At 38.5% G+C, this 20,550-nt stretch overlaps 1 protein-coding gene across 1 annotated transcript in view; it reads left to right on the top strand.

The window, feature by feature from the left end:
* The window catches only part of KIF24 (kinesin family member 24), a 74,630-nt gene that overhangs the window by 14,556 nt on the left and 39,524 nt on the right, over positions 1 to 20,550 (top strand). Inside the window, exons 2-3 of the mRNA XM_042914099.1 lie at positions 10,591 to 11,239; positions 16,959 to 17,148. Of these exons, the coding sequence (XP_042770033.1) occupies positions 10,617 to 11,239; positions 16,959 to 17,148 (813 nt within the window). The 5' untranslated portion in view covers positions 10,591 to 10,616. The remainder of the gene's footprint in view (positions 1 to 10,590; positions 11,240 to 16,958; positions 17,149 to 20,550) is intronic.

Raw genomic sequence — 20,550 nt, 5'->3', positions numbered from 1 at the left:
TAACTCCAGTATATTTGGAGCACAAGAAACATGGAAAGAAATCATGGAAATGACACCATCCCCTACACCAATTTTCATCCTGTATTCTATTAATGGTTTTAAATGCTCAAAATCTGTCTTTTTTGTATTGTTTTTGTTTGTTTTTAAATGTTTATTTTTGAGAGAGTAGGGTAGGAGCAGAGAGAGAGGGAGACAGAAGATCTAAAACAGGCTGTGTGCTGACAGAGAGCCCCATGCAGGGCTCAGACTCACACACCGTGAGATCATAACTTGAGCTGAAAACGGAAACTTAACCAACTGAGCCCCCCAGGTATCCCTGCTCAAAATCCTTCTTAATAAATACTTCCAAAAGCCAAAACCAATTGTTAGGAGTTGACATTGAAGTTGAAAATTAACCTAGGGAAAATATTCAGTAACTCAAACATGAAGTAAGTAGCGACCATTCTGGATTAGTTGTGGCTGTATACAGCTATTCCTGATCTCCTTTCCCTAATGCTCAGGCCCTCTGTGCTTAAGACTTGCTGGAAACGCATAATCTTTAGCTGGACATGGGACAGTGGGCAGCTACTTCTGAGACGTGTTTCTTGGAGGAAAGCTGATTTCAGGTTTTGGTCAGAAAATAATACAAGATGAAACTGTCAGACATTAATTGATTGAAACACAGAATATATATTTAAAAAACCAAAACATGAGTTAATAGTGAATTTTTAAAAAGCACCCCCCACCCAAAAAAAAGGCAAAACCCGAATCCTAAAGGAACTCATTAGATACCATCCAAAACAACTAGGGCAGGTGTGCCTAGGTGTCTCAGATGGTTAAGTGTCCGACAGTTGGTTTAGGCTCAGGTCATAATTTTATGGTTCGTGGGTTGGAGCCCTGCATGAGGCTCCATGCTGACACTGCGGAGCCTGCTTAGGATTCTCTTTCCCTCTATCTCTGCCCCTCCCCTGCTCACTCTCTATCCCTCTTTTTCTTAAAATAAAATAAATAGACATTAAAAACAAAATAGGACATTACTTCTTACTCTGAAAATTGGAAATTAAAAGGAAAGAATACCTTTATTGCTGCCTTCATGTACAAACTTTACTCTGGATGATCAAATAGCCCTAGTTGTTAACTGAAAGTTTTTCTTTACAAGAAAATTCCACCAACAATGATATATTCTGAAAATTACCATTTTGCAACCCCTAATGAAATAATTGAGGCAGGTAGCAATCATTGGATGAAACTATTGGATTGATTGGCTGATGAGAAAACTTTACGATGAAGGAATCAGCCTGCAAATCTAGCAGACATTTGCATATATTCTGATATGATGGGGTTTTTTTTAATTTTTTTTTTTACATTTATTTATTTTTGAGAAACAGAGTGAGACAAAGCGTGAGCGGGGGAGGGGCAGAGAGAGAAGAAGACACAGAATCCAAAGCAGGCTCCAGGCTCTAGGCTCTGAGCAAGCGGTGAGCACAGAGCCTGATGGAGGGCTGGAACCCATGAACTGTGAGATCATGACCTGAGCCAAAGTCGGACGCTCAACCAACTGAGCCACCCAGGCGCCCCCTAATAGGATGTATTTTAAAGTGCATAGTAACACCTATGAAGTATTTTTGCCCAAAATGTAGAACTTGATTCTAATATTGGGTTGTGAGATTAGGCCAAAACACAACAGGACACCTAGTTAAACTTGAATTTCAGATGAATAATGAGTGATTATTATTATTATTTTTTTTTATTTTTTAGTATAAGGATGTCACATACTTGGAACATACTTGGTTTCTGCAAAAAGTCATTGGAGTAGAAAGGGAAAAAAGAAATGGGGTATTGCTCTGTAAGAAAAAAGATTTAAGAGACATGACAACCAAATGTGTGCACTTTGTTTGGATTCTGAGTTAAAAATATTTTTGTAAAAAGATATTTTTAAAAATATATGTTTAAATACTTTATTGTTGGGAAAACTGGACAGCAACATGCAAATACACAAAAATTAACTCAAAATGGATTAAAGTCTGAAAGTAAGAGCTGAAACCATAAAACTTCTAGGAGAAAACGTAAGTGGTAAGCTCTCTGACACCAGTTCTGGCAATGATTTTTTGGATTTGACACCAAAAGCAAAGGCAACAAAAGCAAAAATAAAGCAGAACTGCATCACACTAAAAAGCTTCTATATGTCAGAAGAAACCATCAATAAAATGAAAAGGCAGCCTACTGAATGGGAGAAAATATTTGTAAATCATATATCTGATAAAGGGTTAATACGTAGAATATATATTAAAAAAAAACCCATAACTCAATAGCAAAGTAAATCTGAAAACAAAAATAAGCAGAGGATCTGAATAGCCATTTTTCCAAAGACCTACAGATGGCCAACAGGTACATGAAAAGATGCTTAGCCTCACTCATCATCAGGAAAATGTAAATCAAAACCACAGTGGGGGGCACCTGAGTGGCTCAGTCGGTTAAGCTTAGGTCATGATCTTGTGGTTTGTGAGTTCTAGCCGTTCATTGGACTCTGTGCTGACAGCTCCGTGCCTGGAGCCTGCTTCGGGTTCTGTGTCTCTCTGTCTGCCCCTCCCCTGCTCGCTCTCTCTCTCTCTCTCTCTCTCTCTCTCTCTCTTTCTCTCGCTCTCTGTCTCAAAAATAAACATTAAAAAAATGTGGGAGGGGCACCTGGGTGGCTCAGTGGGTTAAGCATCTGACTTCAGCTCAGGTCATTATCTCGCGGTCTGTGAATTCAAGCGCCATCTCGGGCTCTGTGCTGACAGCTCAGAGCCTGAAGCCTGCTTCAGATTCTGTGTCTCCCTCTCTTTCTATACCTCCCCCACCCACACTGTGTCTCTCTCTCAAAAACAAATACACACTAAAAAAACTAAAATATATTTTTTAAGATATTTTAGCAAAAGAAATAAAGAATAGAAGAAGCAAGTATGGCAAATTTTGATAATTGAAGAATCTAGGGGTAGTTAATGTGAGGGTTTATGGTACAATTCTATTCACTTTTGGGATATTAGAAATTTTTCATAATATTTTAAAATGCTGTGGGTAGATTACTGTGCTTGAAATTTGCCAAGCAGTTAGTAGGTGCTTTACAGAATCTGCCTGGTATACAATCAATACACGTAGAGAGTATTTTAATATATCTAATTGTACTGTCAATACCTGTCAATACCAATTATTTTAGTTGAAGAAGCTGAGGCCCAGAGACATTAAATAATTTAATCACATGTCGCGTCTGATTCTTGGCAGAGCTTGACTGGATCCTGAATTTTTTTGACACCTAATCCAGTTATTTTCTGCTATATTATTTACTACTAAACAAACTCTTTGATGGTCTACTGGCCCGTTTAAAATAAAAGTCTTATTTGACATCTTAAAATAGAAAAGAAGAAACAATGTGAATGTTTTGCTCTCTGTTCAGTTTTTTCCCTACAGAATAAAAATATGTTTGGTGGTGGTAGTAGTAGTTTTAAGATCCGTGTTTATGGGATGTCCATGATGTGTTATACCAGTGCTTTAGTATTAGTTCCTTCTAAATCCACTGACAAAGTGGGCATGTCACTATTTTATTATAGCTAACATTTCTAAGAAGGATGAAGGGATGTTCTACAATAAAATAACTACAGAGAAAATATCAAATAAAAGTAAAAACATGTGTTTATGGATAAGTGTAAAGAGAAGGGTCATTATCCTGGTAAGCCTGCCTAAAGAAATCTAGAGCAAAAATCCTGGGGTACAGAAAAATAAAGTTCATTACAGTGATGTTTTGGCAGCTTGAATCCCAACGTACTTAAATAAATTTGTAGAAAAATTAGTTTAGTGTAGTTTCTTCCCTCCACCCTCCACCCCTTCTAAGGGAGACCTATTGCTACTCGTAGGTTACAGCCTTTGTCTGGGAAACTATTACAACTTACAACCCAGGTTATCTTGTTAACAGACCACCAGTGTTGGACTTTTTTGTTCTCCCTAATTATCTAATCAGGTGCTGAGGAACGTACTTTTAAAATGATCCTTTGCTCTCACCTTATTTAACCACTGAAAGATAAACCCAATAATACAATTTGAATAAAACATGATTTTAAGAGTAATTTACGTTTGCATTAGTATTGTCAATTTAAGATGACAACCGGGATGCCTGGGTGGATCAGTTGGGTAAGTGTCCAGCTCTTGATCTTGGCTCAGGTCATGATCTCACAGTTTGGGATCAAGCCCTACATCAGGGTTTGTGCTGACAGTGCAGAGCCTGCTTGGGATTCTCTCTCTCCCTCTCTTTTTGCCTCTCCCCAGCGCGCACGTGCGCTCTCTCTCTCTCTCTCAAAATAAATAAACTTAAATAAAATGACAACCAATAAACATTATTTTAGGGGTTCACTCCAAGATGTTTTTAAAAATGTTTTATTTATTTTGAGAGCAAGCGAGCATGCGAGCAGGGGAGGGGCAGAGAGAGAGGGAGAGAGAGGATCCCAAGCAGGCTCCGTGCTGTCAGCACAGAATCAAACACAGGGCTCCATCTCCTGAACTATGAGATCATGACCTGATCTGAAATTAAGAGTTATATGCTTAACCAACTGAGCCACCCAGGCACCCCTCCAACAGGTTTTTAAAAATGAAATTCTGGTGGCACCTGGATGGCTTAGTTGGTTAAGTGTCTGACTTGGCTCAGGTCATGATCTCATGGTTTGTGATTTCAAGCCTCATATCCAGCTCTGTGCTGACGGCTCAGAGCCTGGAGCCCATTTCAGATTCTGTGTCTCCCTTTCTCTCTGCCCCTCCCCCCTTCTCACTCTGTCTCTCTCTCAAAAATAAATAAACATTGGGGCACCTGGGTGGCCTTAGCTGGTTGAGCATCTGACCTTGGCTCAGGTCATGATCTCACAGTTTGTGAGTTCAAGCCCCACATTGGGCTCGTTGCTGTCAGCCTGTCAGCGCAGAGCCCACTTCAGACCCTCTGTCCCCCTCTGTCTGCCCCTCCCTGCTTGTGCTCTCCCCAAAACAAATAAATATAAAAAATTAAATTTTTAAAAAATTTTTTAAATGTTTATTTTATTTTTGACAGAGACAGAGGGGGGCAGGGACAGAGAGAGAGGGAGACACAGAATCCGAAGCAGGCTCCAGGCTCCCGGCTCCCAGCTGTCAGCACAGAGCCCGCCGCGGGGCTCGAACTCACAGATCATGAGATCATGACCTGAGCTGAAGTCGGACGCCCAACCGACTGAGCCACCCAGGTGCCCTAATTTTTTTAAATTTTTAAATGGAATTCAGATTTAGCCAGATGAATAGAATAGTTTGTGTAAAGGACTTAGGCATAATTCTTTGCATAAAATATAACTCAATACATTTTAAAATATAACTCAATAAATTTTAGTTTAATCAGATCATCAAAGTAGTATGACTGTGCACTATCTGCTGAAAAAATGTGATTAGCCTTATTACATAAAAATTTTTTTTGAACTATATTAAGTGCAAAGGTGACGTTGGTAAATATATTGTATCAGGCTTTTCTAGTTTTTAAGGACTCTGAGGTTGTCTCCATTACTTTGGGTGATGGGACTTGTAGAGTTAGGAAACAGAGAAAATGGCTCCAACGACGTAAGTTTCATACATTTTTTTTTTTAATGTTTTATTTATTTATTTATTTATTTTTGAGAGAGAGAGAGAGAGAGAGAGAGAGAGAGAGAGAGCTTGAGTGGGGGAGGGACAGAGAGAAAGGAGACACAGAATCTGAAGCAGGCTCCAGGCTCCGCACTGTCAGCAAGCCCCAACCCACAAAGTGAGATTGGGACCTGAAGTCATATGCTTAACTGACTGAGCCGCCCAGGTGCCCCCAGGCAATCTTGTAATCCTTTAGTTGCCTTGGTTAAAAAATAGAAATGGTGAAACTTTTTGTTCTTTGTCCTAAGCAGATTGTGTTCGTTCAACAAATACTGGTTACGCACCTTTCTAGCTCAAATGCTAGACTGAGCAGATCATACTGCTTTTCTCTTGAAGAATTCACATTATAGTATAAGGCAGAGCCACCTTATGTCATCTCTGGAACAAGGATGGCAATAAATTTAAAAAATATATGAGTCTGTAATAAGTGCCCTATCAGTTTTACAGTCAAAACACTATAGGAGTTTGGAGAGAGAAATCTTATCTCCCTGGGGTAATTCATGTATTCAGCAAACATTATTTATAATTGTGTGAATTTTTTTAATGGCTATAACAAACAGCATATGAAAATGCTTATGTAAATAGATTTAAAAAGTGGATTATAATATAGTTATGAGTACAATGTTATATACAATGTTTAAAAAATGCATTAAAAAAAAAAAAAAAAAAAAGGCCAGGGAGAAAAACACCAAAATAGTAACAAGTAGTTGTATCAGGTCAATTTGAGAAGGTTGGGAGGGAGGAAGGTAGATGGATTTAGAAATATATTTTTTAAAGAAGATATAGTGGCATAGTTTCAAAATTTTAAAAACAGCTGTTCTAGAGGTCCTGCTCTGGGTGATGGAGACAGCAATGAAATAGAAATAACAATAGGAAAGGTAATAGATACCAGCATTTATTGGTATATAATAGTCCTCCTTCGGGGAGGGGAACTAGTTGGTAGAGGGCAAGTGTTAGAAGGAGACTATTACATAACAGCTTTTGAATTTGGCTCAGGTCATGATCTCACAGTTCGGTTGTTCATCTCCTGAGATCAAGCCCTGCATCGGGCTCTGAGCTGACAGCACAGAGCCTTCTTAGGATTCTCTCTCTCCTCTCTCACTGCCTTACCCCCTGCTTGAGTGCTTGCTCGCTCACTCTCTCTCTCTCTCTCTCTCTCTCTCTCTTAAATAATGTTTAAATAAACATGTAACCAATAAATTGAGAGTTTACTTTCCGCTCTGTAATTGCTTCACAGTATCCCATTTAATGGGTTGTTATTAACCAGTTCCTATACTGATTCTTTGTTATCATATAAAGTGCTGTGATGAATAACTTTGTACCTATGTCACTTTGTACTTCTACACAATATCTGTAAGATAGGTTCCTAAAAGTAGAATTGCTGGGTCAGTGTATTTGCGTTTGTAATTTTGATAAATATAGATCAGTGGACTAAAACCATAGCCACCTGGGGGACTTGTCAGTGTTATTATGTTAGTCCCCCTCAATGCCTGGGAGGTTTGTTTTTTTGTTTTTGTTTTTTTTTTTTAATTTTTCTATGTATCTGGGATGGGGTTCAGTTATCTTTATATTTTTAAGTTCCTAGGGTGATTCTGATGTTTACCCCAGAAGGAGGAGGAGGTTAGACCTTTGTAAAATGGAATGTGGTACAAAAAAGCATATCTAATTTTAAAACAAAAGAGCAGCTCTTTCTGCTCATGGGTCCCATCCCTGTGCTTTAATGAAAACACCTTTTTCCTTTGCAAAAAGAAAACACAAAAAATAAAAGAATGTAGGCTAACTGTGGGGCTCAGAAAGGCAGCACGCTGCCAGTTAATACAGAAGCATGCCAGTGGCTGCTTTAATCTGCATTTTCAGATTACTACTATCTCCAGCATCTTCCCCTCCCATGGTATTATGGGATATGCAAGCATTGTAAGAGGAATATGTTAGTATTTCAGGTACGGATTAAGGGATGCAGTAGAAGTCATGGTTATCAGAGTTTGGTATGTCACCAAGGAAATGAGTATGTGAAATATACGATTTTGTACAGCCTGTGGAAATTGAAGACTGCATAGCACTTAAACTGTTGCTCTGGGTTAGGCTGAGCCAAGTAGGAAATGTAACTGCTTAGAAGTAATTTAAAACACAACAAAACATTGAAGGCTTATTCTGTTCTAGCATCTGTGCTAAGTGAAGTTAGTAGTATAGAAATAAATCACAGTAGTAATAACTACCAATACTTACTGGGCACTGAGTATGTACGAGGCATTATGCTGAGAGTTTTACAAGTATTTTCTTATTCATTCATTCATTCATTCATTCATTCATTCATTTTTAAAGTGTATGCTCACATGCAAGCAGGAGATGGGGAGAGAGAAAGAATCTTAAGCAGGCTCCACACTCAGCACAGAGCTCGATGTGGGACTTGATCCCTTGACCCTGGGATCACAACCTGAACAGAAATCAAGAGTTGGTCACTCAACTGACTGAGCCACAGGTGCCCCAAGTATTTTCTCATTGAATCCTAATCCTAGGAACTGTAGGGGCTATTACATTCCTATTTAACAGTTGAGATGGGGCACCTGGGTGGCTCAGTCAGTTAAGCATCGGACTCTTGATTTCGGCTCAGGTCATGATTTCACGGGTGGTGAGTTCAAGCCCCACATTGGACTCTGCACTGACAGTGTGGAGTCTGCTGGGGATTCTCTCTCTCTGCCCCTCCACCACTCACACATGTGCTTCTCTCTCTCTCAAATACATAAACTTAAAAAAAAATTAACAGTTGAGAAAAATGAGTTTCATAGATGTTAAATAAATAACTTGCTGAAGGTCATACATGTATCTACTTCCTAAGATTAAAGGTTAACAAATGGTATTTAGAACAGTGCCTGGTACATAATAAATGCTCAAAAATATTAGTTGCTATTATTATTATTATTATTATTATTATTACTGAAGTACAGAGGAAATACCAGTTATCCCTCGCCTAGGGCATATGTCACAGAAGAAAAATATAAATAGAATTTCTCTTGGGAAAGACAGATATTCCAGCTAGAAGAAACAGTTGTAAAGGGACTGGTAGCCTGATTTGGCTACCACATGATGTACTTGGTGGTAAGATGGTAGAAGAGGATGAGAAATGAAAGAAGGCATCATGGGAGGGTGGGGCAGAGAGCTATTGAGCTATTTTGAAAGGATGTGCATAACTCATTTTAGGCAGGGGGGTTGGGAACATTTCAAGCAAAGATACAACATGTAAAAAGGCATAGAAACATTGTTACAGTTATCTACTTCTGTGCAGTAAACTACCCCAAAATTAAATGATTTGAAACAACTATTTGCCCACGGTTCTTTGAGTCCTCTGTTTGGACTAGGCTTAGCTAGGTAATTCTGGTCTCACTGGGCCAGTCACTCGTGTGGCTGTAGTCATCTCGTGGTGCCACTGGGGCAGAATAGTCTAAGATGGCTTCTCTCACATGTCTGACTTTGATGATGACTATTGGCTGGGCTTCCCCTGTCAGCAGAGAGTTGCAAGAGAACAGAAGCTGCAAGGGTTCTTGAGGCCTAGGTATGGAAGTCACAGAGTGTCACCCCCACCACATTCTGTCAGGTAAAACAAGTCACAAGGCTAACCTAGATGCAATGGGAGGAAAAAGACACTGCCTCTTGATGTGAAAGGACCTGCAAAGAATTTGTGGCCCTCCCTGACTCCCCCAAATCTACCACAGATGGAAAAGGTCAGGATGAGTTTAGGATATATTACTTAGGCTTCTTTCGCCTTTTCTGTAGCCTAAGTAGCATTTCCTCCAAAGTTAATTATACAATGTACTTTAATCACCTTTATTACCTGGCCCTGAGCTCTGTTTCTCTAACAGTGGTGTGGAGAATTCCTCAGGATCCTGATTTTAGTAATAAACCAGGATTATGTGGATTATGTGTTATTAACACATTATTTGTTAGTATTAAATACCTCACTGTTAAAAGTTTTTAAGCATTTTAATGTTCTACCGTATAAAACCTTTTTTTAAGTTTATTTTAATAATTGCTATACCCACGTGGGGCATGAACTCACAACCCTGAGATTATGAGTCACATATTCTTCCTACTGAGTCAGCCAGGTACCCCAGCAACCATATAAAATCATTTTTTTAAAGCACTTGATTTTTTTTGGTAATTACTGTTTTTTAAAATAATATCTACACACAGCATGGGGCTCGAGCCCACAACCCCAAGGTGAAGAGTCATATGCTCTACCAACTGAGCCAGCCAGATGCCCCTATAAGATCTTGACCAATTTTTTAAATCTCAGGTAAATTACTTTATTTGTATTCTGCACAAGTTGACATCTACAACCACCTACCTTTACTTACCTTTTAGAATGATCTGAGACCCTGAATTAGATTCTGAATTGATGTTTTTACCTCTTTATTCAACTAGCTTTTACCAGTACCCAGCAGATACAAATGTGATTTCCTGAGTTATGTTAGTTTATAATCCTCTGTGGTTTGCTATTTAATTCTACTTTCCATTCTGAAGGACTTCTTAGCCTTTGTTCATTAATCATAGGAAACAGTTGTGCAACATGCCTTGACATTAACTTGAACATCTAAAATTAGTCTTGCGACAATCAGTGGTTGGGAACAATGTTTCAGTAGTTTGTGACATGTGTTAAGTAGACATTGCAAGATTGGAAGGAACTCCCTAGAAAAAAGTAAGTGACTTGTGTGTGTGTGTGCGCATGTACCTATGTATATACACAATTAAAGTTCCATTTGATAAATTACATCTGTTACTACAAATGCATCATAAGCATCTTTGCTTGTGCACTGTGCTGTTTAATTATTTCAGAAGAAAATGTATATTGAAAACTTGGTATGTTAGAATGGATTTTCTGCATGTTTGTTTTGTGATTTTCATTTTTAAAGGAATATTTCAAGTGAATGGCTTTTTTCTTTTCCTATTCAGAAGTTACAGAAACTCATTCACAAAAAATGACATCTTGGTTGTATGAATGCCTTTGTGAAGCTGAACTTGCACAGTATTATCCTCATTTTACTGCCCTTGGGCTTCAAAAAATAGATGAATTAGCCAAGGTTACAATGAAGGACTATTCCAAATTGGGAGTCCATGACATGAATGACCGCAAACGTCTCTTCCAACTTATCAAAATCATTAAGATTATGCAGGAAGAAGATAAAGCAGTCAGTAGCCCAGAGCATCCTCTTCAGACAAACGGCCTGTACATTAAGCCTCAGGAATCCAGATCTGGCCCTCGCAGACAACTGCATTTTGATTCTCCTGCTGACAACAAAGACAGAACTACCAGCAACAACGGGCTTGAAATGTGCAGGTTATCAGATTCTTCTGTAAACAAACAGAAGTCTAGTTACCTAAAAGTGCTCCAACGCATGCTGCCGGCTGATTCCCAACACCATACAAAAACAAGAATTCGGAATGCCACAGCTGCTGGTTCCTATGTGCAAACAGAAACTAACACTTCACTCTTTTCATCAAATCACTTTTCTCCAATACTGGGGGATTATGATATTCCCGTTATTCAAAGAGTCCCTCGTGTTTCAGAGTATAACTATGGAATCCCTCAGTCCTGTATCAGGTAATAATTTATTATCTTTTTTGGGGGCGTGGGGGAGACAGAGGCAAGAGCAAGCCTCTCCATGACTGAGAGCAACTGCTTCTTAGATATGGAAAGTTATAGTGAACAACTTCTGCAGCAACAATAGAAGTACTTTGATGGGGGAAAGTTCATGAGGAATTGGGACTTTCCAGATGGGAGAAAAATGATATTGTTCATGTATGTTCAAGCTGCTACTTGCCAGGATCTGCTATTCCGTAGCAAACCTATTTCTATTGTTTATTATACTGTAACATGATACATCTAGTGCATCTTTGAAGGTAAAATAGTTAACTGGCATTCTGTAATGGAAAAAGTGTGTGTGTGTATGTGTGTGTGTGTGTGTCTGTGTATTCCACAGGATTTTTTTTTTTAAGGCTATCAAATTCACTTCAACCAGGAGACATAAAGCTTAGTTAAAAACAAAGAGCATGTAGTTGGATTAAGTAGATCTCGGGTGCAGTTAGCTTACCTACACATGTTGAAATAGGGTCCTGATTTTGAGTGCTTTCTTCAGTTCCAGCCCTGGAAGAACATGATTTTGGTAATTACAAAAGAGTAAGACACTTTTGATGCACTTGTGACTTTGAGAGTCAAGGTGACAATAAGTTATTTTCACCTAGTGCTTTAAGTTAAATGTTGAAATGTCCCTAAGAGCTAAAATATTGACTAATCCCTAATACCAGCATTGGTATGATAGAAAACATATTCTTTTAAAAATAACATGTCTTGGTTGTTTTGTTATTGTAAAAGTTGCACATGGGGAGTTATAGAGAAACAAAATACATTCTTTTTTTTTTTTTTTTTTAATGTTTATTTATTTTGGAGAGAGTCACAGTGAGAGTGGTGGAGGAGCAGAGAGACAGGGAACCACAGAATCTGAAGCAGGCTCCAGGCTCTGAGCTGTCAGCACAGATCCCAACATGGGGCTCAAACCCATGAAACGGTGACATCATGACCTGAGCCAAAATTGGACGCCCAACTGACTGAGCCACCCAGGTGCCCCCAACAAAATACATTCTTTTTTTTTTTTCTTTTTTTTTTTTATTTAAAAAAATTTTTTTTTTCAACGTTTATTTATTTTTGGGACAGAGAGAGACAGAGAATGAACGGGGGAGGGACAGAGAGAGAGGGAGACACAGAATCGGAAACAGGCTCCAGGCTCCGAGCCATCAGCCCAGAGCCTGACGCGGGGCTCGAACTCACGGACCGTGAGATCGTGACCTGGCTGAAGTCGGACGCTTAACCGACTGCGCCACCCAGGCGCCCCCCAACAAAATACATTCTTAAGCCACATTTTCTTTCTTTCTTTCTTTCTTTCTTTCTTTCTTTCTTTCTCTCTCTCTCTCTCTCTCTCTCTCTTTTTTCTCTTCCTTCCTTCAAGCTATTATTCATACCTTAAAAGAAGGTATACATTTAGATCTGGCCTTATATTGGCTAAGCTTTCAGAGAATCTCATAAGCAACCAGTTCTTTTATTCCAAAGGAAAATAGAAGACCCAATTTTACAGGTAAAAGTACTTTTAGTAATTTGAAGTACATAATGAATTTTATAGTGTTTCTGAAAACTTTATTTGGTTTAGCAGAGCACAGAGTAACATATAGCACTCTTTTCTTTAACTTTTTTTAAGGTTTGAGAGACAGAGCTTGTGCACATGTGTGCACGTGCAAGCAGGGGTGGGGCAGAGAGTGAGGGAGAGAGAGAGAATCCCAAGCAGGCTCCACACTCATCATGGAGCCCAGTGTGGGGCTCGATTTCACAAACCATGAGATCATGACCTGAGCTGAAATCAAGAGTCCACACTTAACCAACTGAGCCACCCAGGTGTCCCTCTTTTCTTTTAATTGTTAGAGAACTAGACTGTTCATGACTATCAAAGCCAGGATTATTACTGTCCTATTGGTTAGCTCTGAGGTGAAAGAACAGATATTTTCTTGAATGTTAGTCTTTTTTTGAACAATACATAAAGATCTAAGTTGGAATTATTTATAAATAAAGACACTGCTTTGCATTATTTATTTGGATAAAATGAATATTTTAGTTTAAATAGGCTCTTTCATTTAGTTGGTGCATATTAAGTACATCTCTTCCAGGCCTGATTCTCGATATAAAGATAATTAGGATATATGGAGGCTCTTAGTTTCTTAGGGTGCAGGGTGAGTAGGAGTATAAACAACCATACGGTGCGATAAGTGCTCTTATAGAGGTTTATACATGACAGACCCAGAGCAAAAGCTATTCCATTGAGCTTTCTTACTTTTTACATATCATTATTTTATATTTTATCACTCTTCCTACTCTTTATTAGAGAAGTAGAGATTTTAAAAAGTACATTTTACCCAGTAATCCTCATACTGTCTTTTCACCCAAATGTTTCTAAGTAGGGGTCAGGGTTTCAGAACTCTGAGAAACTCCCTCATGAACTTAAGGCTTGCTGTTAGGATGTCATCTTGTCCAAAGAGCATTCTCTTCAGGTGCCTCAAATCAAGTAAGCTCAGAATACATTACTGGTCTTAGGTTTTTTTTTTCTTTTTTTTAAGCTTATTTATTTATTTTGAGAGAGAGTATATGTGTGTGCACTCAGAGGAGGGACAGAGAGAAAGAGGGAGAGAGAGAATCCTAAGCAGGCCCTGTGCTGTTGGCACAGAGCCTGATGCAGGGGTCAAACTCACGAACCATGAGATCATGATCTGAGCCAAGATCAAGAGTCAGATGCGAAACCAGCTGAGCCATCCAGGCCCCCTGGTCTCAGAATTTTAATAAAAGTTCAATGCATTTAGAAAACTAGTTGCCCTGACTTATTTAAGATTTTAAATAGACCTAACTCCAACTGTCTGAACTCTTTTCATGTCAGATAGATACAGCTTATTTCTTCTAGGGAACACTGGGCATTAAAAAACCAGAGCCTTTTAGGGGCACCTGGGTGGCTCAATTGGTTGAGCATCCATCTTTGGCTCAGGTCATGATCTCATAGTTCATGAGTTTGAGCCCAGCATTGGGCTTCATGCTGACAGCTCAGAGCCTGGAGTCTGCTTCGAATTCTTTGTCTCCCTCTCTCTCTGCCCCTCCCTGCTTGAGCTCTGTCTCTCTCTCCCTTAAAAAAGAATAAACATTTGGGGCGCCTGGGTGGCTCAGTCGGTTAAGTGGCCAACTTTGGCCCAGGTCATGATCTCGCGGTCCGTGAGTTTGAGCCCCGCGTCGGGCTCTGTGCTGACAGCTCAGAGCCTGGAGCCTGCTTTGGATTCTGTGTCTCCCTCTCTGCTCCTCCCCCACTCATGCTCTGTCTCTCTCTCAAAAATAAACATTAAAAAAAATTTTAAATACAAACAGAGCATTTTAGGAGAAGAGCAGTCATTCCTTTTTGCCCCTTTAACTTGAAAACTAGTTTTTGACCACGTGACCCGTCTAGATTCCCTAGTCAATTTTTAAAAAATTTTTAAATGTTTTATTTATTTTTGATAGAGAGACAGAGACAAAGAATGAGCAGGGCAGGGGCAGAGAGGGAGGGAGACACAGAACCTGAAACAGGCTCCAGGCTCTGACAGCTCAGAGCCCGACGCAGGGCTCAAACTCATGAACGGCGAGATCACGACCTGAGCCAAAGTCAGGTGCGCAACCGACAGCCACCCAGGCACTATCAGTCCCTAGTCAATTTTTAAAAAGGCATTTTCTGTTCCCCTTGATTAACTTTATATGATTATTAATATCCCCCAACAACTAGAGATTTTGACACAGGCCCTTGTTAAAAAATAATGCATTACAATTTTGTTTTTCTTGTTAAAAAAAATTGAGCATATGCAGAAGGGAGAATAGAACAGTGAATCCCCCATATGCCCATCATCCACTTTTAATTGTCAGGATTTTGCCACACTTAACCTCAAAATGGTACATTTTTGTTTTATTCTATTTTATTTTACTTTAAGTTTATTTATTTATTTTGAGAGAGCACAAGCAGCAGAGGGGCAGAGAGAGGGAGAGAGAGAATCCCAAGCAAGCTCAGTGCTGTCAGCTCAGAGCCTGATGCAAGGCTCAAACCCATGAACTGTGAGATCATGACCTGAGCAGAAACCAAGAGTCAGCTGCTCAATCGACTGAGCCACCCAGGTGCCCCAAAATGGTACATTTAAAAAAATTTGCTCTATGTTGGTTAAAAAACAAAGCATGCTTTAAAAGCTTGGAGTTATCTTTTATGCACAATATTAGAAATTTTATTTGCTCCTTTTTATTAGTTTTAGATCCTGACAAAAAATAATTTTCCAGCCAGTTGGAGGGCTCAGAAAATTGAAATTGATATGAAACAGTTATATAGTGAAATATCCCGTGGAAAATCAATTATAAAAGGGTTTTTAGGAGCTATTAATTAAATTCTAAAGTGTAAAGGAAGGGAATAATTTGTCTTGCCAAGACATTCTAAAGTATATAGACCAAAGGCATTGATCCTGTAAACTGCTTTCAAGAATTTTATTTTCTTGTTACTTAGGTTAAGAGGAATTTCTATACAGGTAAATGGTCAGTTCTTAGAGATATGCGTATATACCCCCATTAGGCTCAGCAAGTAAAATGATGAATTTTGTATCCCTAGCTCAAGGAGTATTTCATCAAATATTCTAGCTGTTAAGGTTGATAAGTTCACTGAAGCCAGAGCCAGAAAAGAAATGTGTCTGAATAGAAGGGTGATAGTGGTGGGCAGCACCAGTCATAAAATTGTCCTGGGAAGAAAAAAATAGAGGACTGTGTTCTAACAAACACACATCAGGTGACAAAAAGAGGAAGAGCAAGACAAAGGGAGGTACAGAATATACCTGGGAAGAACAGAGGAAAAGTACATTGAAACCTACCACCTAATTCAAGGTATTTAGTAAACCCAGGTATGATTAAAAAAAAAAAAAAGAAAAAGAAAAAAAATCATTAGAAGTTTTTGGAAGACCACATCTGGAAGTCAGACACACAGTCTTAAAGCTAAAACAGTTCTTAAGGTTTGGGGGTTGGTTGGTTGTTTTCGGCAGGATAAAGGATGGGGTGGAGTAGGGATAGAGATAGAAATAATCAGGAGGATTTAGTTATTAAAAGAACTTTCTGTACACATAGTATGTATAAAATTACATGTATTTTTAACATTTATTTATTTGGCGGGGTGGGGGGAGGACCAGAGAGAGGGAGACAGAGGATCTGAAGCAGGCTCCACGCTGTGAGTGCAGACCGATGCGGGCTCCAAGTCACAAATCATGATATCATGACCTGAACTGAAACCAAGAGTTGGCTGCTTAACCCACTAAGCCACCCAGGCACCCTGTGTAATGTTACATATTAGAGTGACAGGGCGCCTGGGGGGCTCAGTAGGTTAAACGTCCTACTTGGGCTCAGGTCATGTTCTTGCCGTCTGTGAGTTTGAGCCCCACGTCAGGCTCTGTGCTGACAGCTCACAGAGCCTGGAGCCTACTTCGGATTCTGTGCCTCCCTCTCTCTCTGGCCCTCTCCCGCTCACGCTTTGTCTCTCTCTCAAAAATAAATAAACACAAAAAATTAAAAAAATAGTGTTGACACTGAGGAAGTTTTTTTATATATAATATATATGTATAAGGTGTGTGTATATATATTAGGCATAATGTATATACAAAATAACAAAATGTGCTCATACTTTGACCTCTTAAGTAGTCATCCTATTACTAAAACTTAAAGCCCACTTACAAATATATATCAGACAGAACACCTCAGAGAAAGAGAATCCTTGGACTGAGATGGAGAAAATCAGAGTTTGTGTTCGAAAACGCCCTTTGGGCATGAGGGAGGTACGTCGTGGAGAAATTAATATTATTACTGTAGAAGACAAAGAAACTCTACTTGTTCATGAGAAGAAAGAAGCAGTTGACCTCACACAATATATTCTGCAGGTATGATGCTTTCCTTTTGTGTTTGGAACTAATGTTATCAAGTGTGTCAGTTTGTTGCTTTTCTTTGAATAGCAACACACAAATTCTAAAATCCTGTTTTAGCTTTGGGTATTGGCATTCTTTTTTTTTTTTTTTTTTAATTTTTTAAGTTTATTTATTTATTTTGAGAAAGGGAGCGGGGAAGGGGCAGAGAGAGGAAGAGAGAGAGAATCCCAAGCAGGCTCCGCATTTTCCACGCAGAGCCTGATGCGGGGTTCAAACTCACAAACCGCGAGACCATGACCTGAGCCGAAGTCAAGAGTCAGACGCTTAACTGAGCCATACAGGCACCCCACATTCATTCTTGATGTAAATCATTAATACCCTGGGCCTTCATTAAAAAAATATATAGATAGTGCAGTGGGGGAAACAATAACATAATTTCTGCACTCTAGGGCAATAGAGTTGCATCATACATTCGCTTGACACATTTTACGTGAATGTAATTATACCTATTCAGCAAAAAGTGGGGCCCAAGGGGATAAAAAGAATGTAATGAATTGGTGGTAGATAGGACAGGTCACTGAGGTGTGCCCCAGGGTGACTCTGAGATGATTGCATAGTTAGTCTCAAGTCTTGCCTGTGTCTCACAGTGTGAATTTATTCTGCTGAGTGTGTCTGGAGTTTAATGATGGAGGATATGTTTTTGAGCAACAAGGTTCCAGATTGCCACTCAGCTGCTTATTTCAATTCTCAACTGTCTTTGGACTTAGATTTAATTTGGTGGAAACTGGACTCTTGAGCAGGCCACTTGGTGAAGGTTAGATTATAGTGTGAGTAAATGTAATCCAGGGATATGATTTTTACATATAACTTACAAGGATTTACATAAAACACTGGTAACTTAGACACAAAAAATATTCACTCCCTGCCAGAAAGATCACAGAATCCAAGGACAGAGGCTTGGTATTGAAGGGAACTTACTTAAAGTAGATAGATACCCTTGTAGTAATTCTCCAGTCTCCTATGGAAGCAGCAAGTCCATAGATGGGAGACACCATAATTTAGGTACTCTTAAAATGATGAAGCAATTGTAAATAAAACAGAGGATAATCTACTGGATGTTAAGATTTGAGAATTTGGGTCTCTCTTTCTCTGAATCTGCCTCCCTAAACATGCACGTTATATTCATTCTTCTCTCTCTCTTTCTCTTGCCTCAAAACCCAGTGACTGGTAGAGAGAAAAAAGTGGTGAGTAATCTGTTGTGCTAGCATTTCACTTTAGTCAGCTGAGATTTTACCCTCCTGGAATAAATACGTTAACGCTGAAGTCAAATTAACACTTTCCCCCTCTTTTACACATGCATTGTTCATCTTTTTCTTTGGCTATCAAAATTGAGTTTCACAGCAACGTTCAAAGTAATCCACTGACTCTTTGGGCACTAAATTAGTAGGTCACTGTATAACCAACCCAATCACTTTAACAGCCTTATTGACTGCTGATCAATGCACAATCTATTAGGTCTAGATGGGAGATATTTATTTTGAAGACGGTCTAAATGCCAATTAGTTATAAGGTTATCTAGTTCCATACCTACTTGTAACTGTAGTAATAGCCCTGTCCAGTCACCATCTACCCAAGACATCGTTAATGATGCTTTTGTCACGGTAATTCCCTCAAAGAAGCATCAGCTTATCTTTTGTATTTTTCCATTATCCCCAAACACAATAACCTTCCTTCTTTGTCATTACCATTAGTCAATACTTATTGAATACCCATAGTTTTCATAGCACTTACTCTGCAGTTTGAACTTTGGACCTTTGCTCTCATAGGTCAAAATCCTTACCTATCAATGCTATAATACAAGTGTTGGGAGGGCTTTTACCCCCTTTTCTTTTCTTCAGTGGAAAGAAGTAAAGGGAGGTTTGTAGCAAACATGGCAAATAAATATTGATCCTAGATTCTTTGGGTTTTATTTTTAAGCTTACTTAGGAATTCAGACAATAGGTTTATGTATCCATTTAATTAAATGTCCTATCCTTTCAAATCTTCTTTGGTTACTTAGTATATATGATCATATACATGTAGTGTGCTGTCTTACCATTAAATTTTATATCAACATAATGTGTGAAAGGACAAGGAAACAAATGTGTATATGTTTCATTCCAATTTCTTAAATAAAGAAACGTATATAGAAAAAAGATGGTACTGAAATATATCAAAAAGTCAATAGTGGCTCTCTCTGTGTAGTAAGATGTATAGGCAATTTGATTTTCTTCTCTGTTGTTTTCCATGTTTTTAAAATTTTCTATAATCAGCATGTTACTTTTATATAAAAAGTAAAAACTTTTGAGTAAGATAGAGTCACCTATTTCAAAATCAAAACATACAAAAAGGTATGCAGTGAAGTATCCTGCTAATCCCATTTCCTCCTTGAAGGCAACCACTATTACCTGTTCTGTCTTTCCAGAGAAATTCTATAAATATACATGTTACTTTTATAATCTGAAAAATTTTTATTTAAAAAATAAATTATGGAACTCTGATCATACCAAGGCTAAAGTGAGTATTAATCCAACCTAATTGATAAAGTGTGATCAAATGAAAGTATCTGTGATGCAAAGGATATTATGGATTATATATATATTTATATATTGTGCTAGCATTTATTATATTTATATAATAGCATTATTATAATTAACATATATAACATATGTAACATGTTAATTAGAATAATCTTGCATGTTCATATATCTTTCATTAAGGATACTTACAGAAGTACTGGAAAAATCAATACCTAAATCCTCTTGGAAGGAAAGATACTAATCCCTTTAATCAATAAGTGTTTTCTAAGGTGTTTACTCAGGAGCTGAAGTTATTCACAAGCACTCATAGAAGGAGATGAAGAATAGCCATATATTCAATGAAGTAAAAGAACATTTTTTAAAACTCCCACGTTTACTTGTTTTCACTTTTTTCTTATTTTCCTGAGAAACACCAAAAAATATATTTTAGAAATATATTTTACTTTTTATTATCGCCATTTTCAAGTTTATTAAAAAATATAAAGAACCCCTATGTACCTATCACCCAGATTCAACAGTTAGAAACATTTTATTCTTAAAAACATCACATATTTTGGGGCACCTGGGTGGCTCAGTCGGTTAAACGTCTGACTTCAGCTTGGGTCATGATCTCGCAGTTCGTAGGTTTCAGCCCTGCGTCGGGCTCTGTGCTGACAGCTCAGAGCCTGGAGCCTGCCTTCGGATTCTGTGTGTCCCTCTCTCTCTGTCCCTCCCATGCTCACTTGCTCTTTCTCTCTCTCTTTCTCTCAAAAATAAATAAAACAAAAAAAATTTTTTTTTAATCACATGCCACTAAAAGTTCACAGATTTCTTTATCATGCTGCACAGATTCCTTATT

This window comes from Panthera leo, chromosome D4 (assembly GCF_018350215.1).
Source record: "Panthera leo isolate Ple1 chromosome D4, P.leo_Ple1_pat1.1, whole genome shotgun sequence".
In the NCBI taxonomy this organism is placed as follows: domain Eukaryota; kingdom Metazoa; phylum Chordata; class Mammalia; order Carnivora; family Felidae; genus Panthera; species Panthera leo.
The sequence above is the reverse complement of the archived record's forward strand: the minus strand, read 5'-3'. Positions and strand labels throughout refer to the sequence as shown.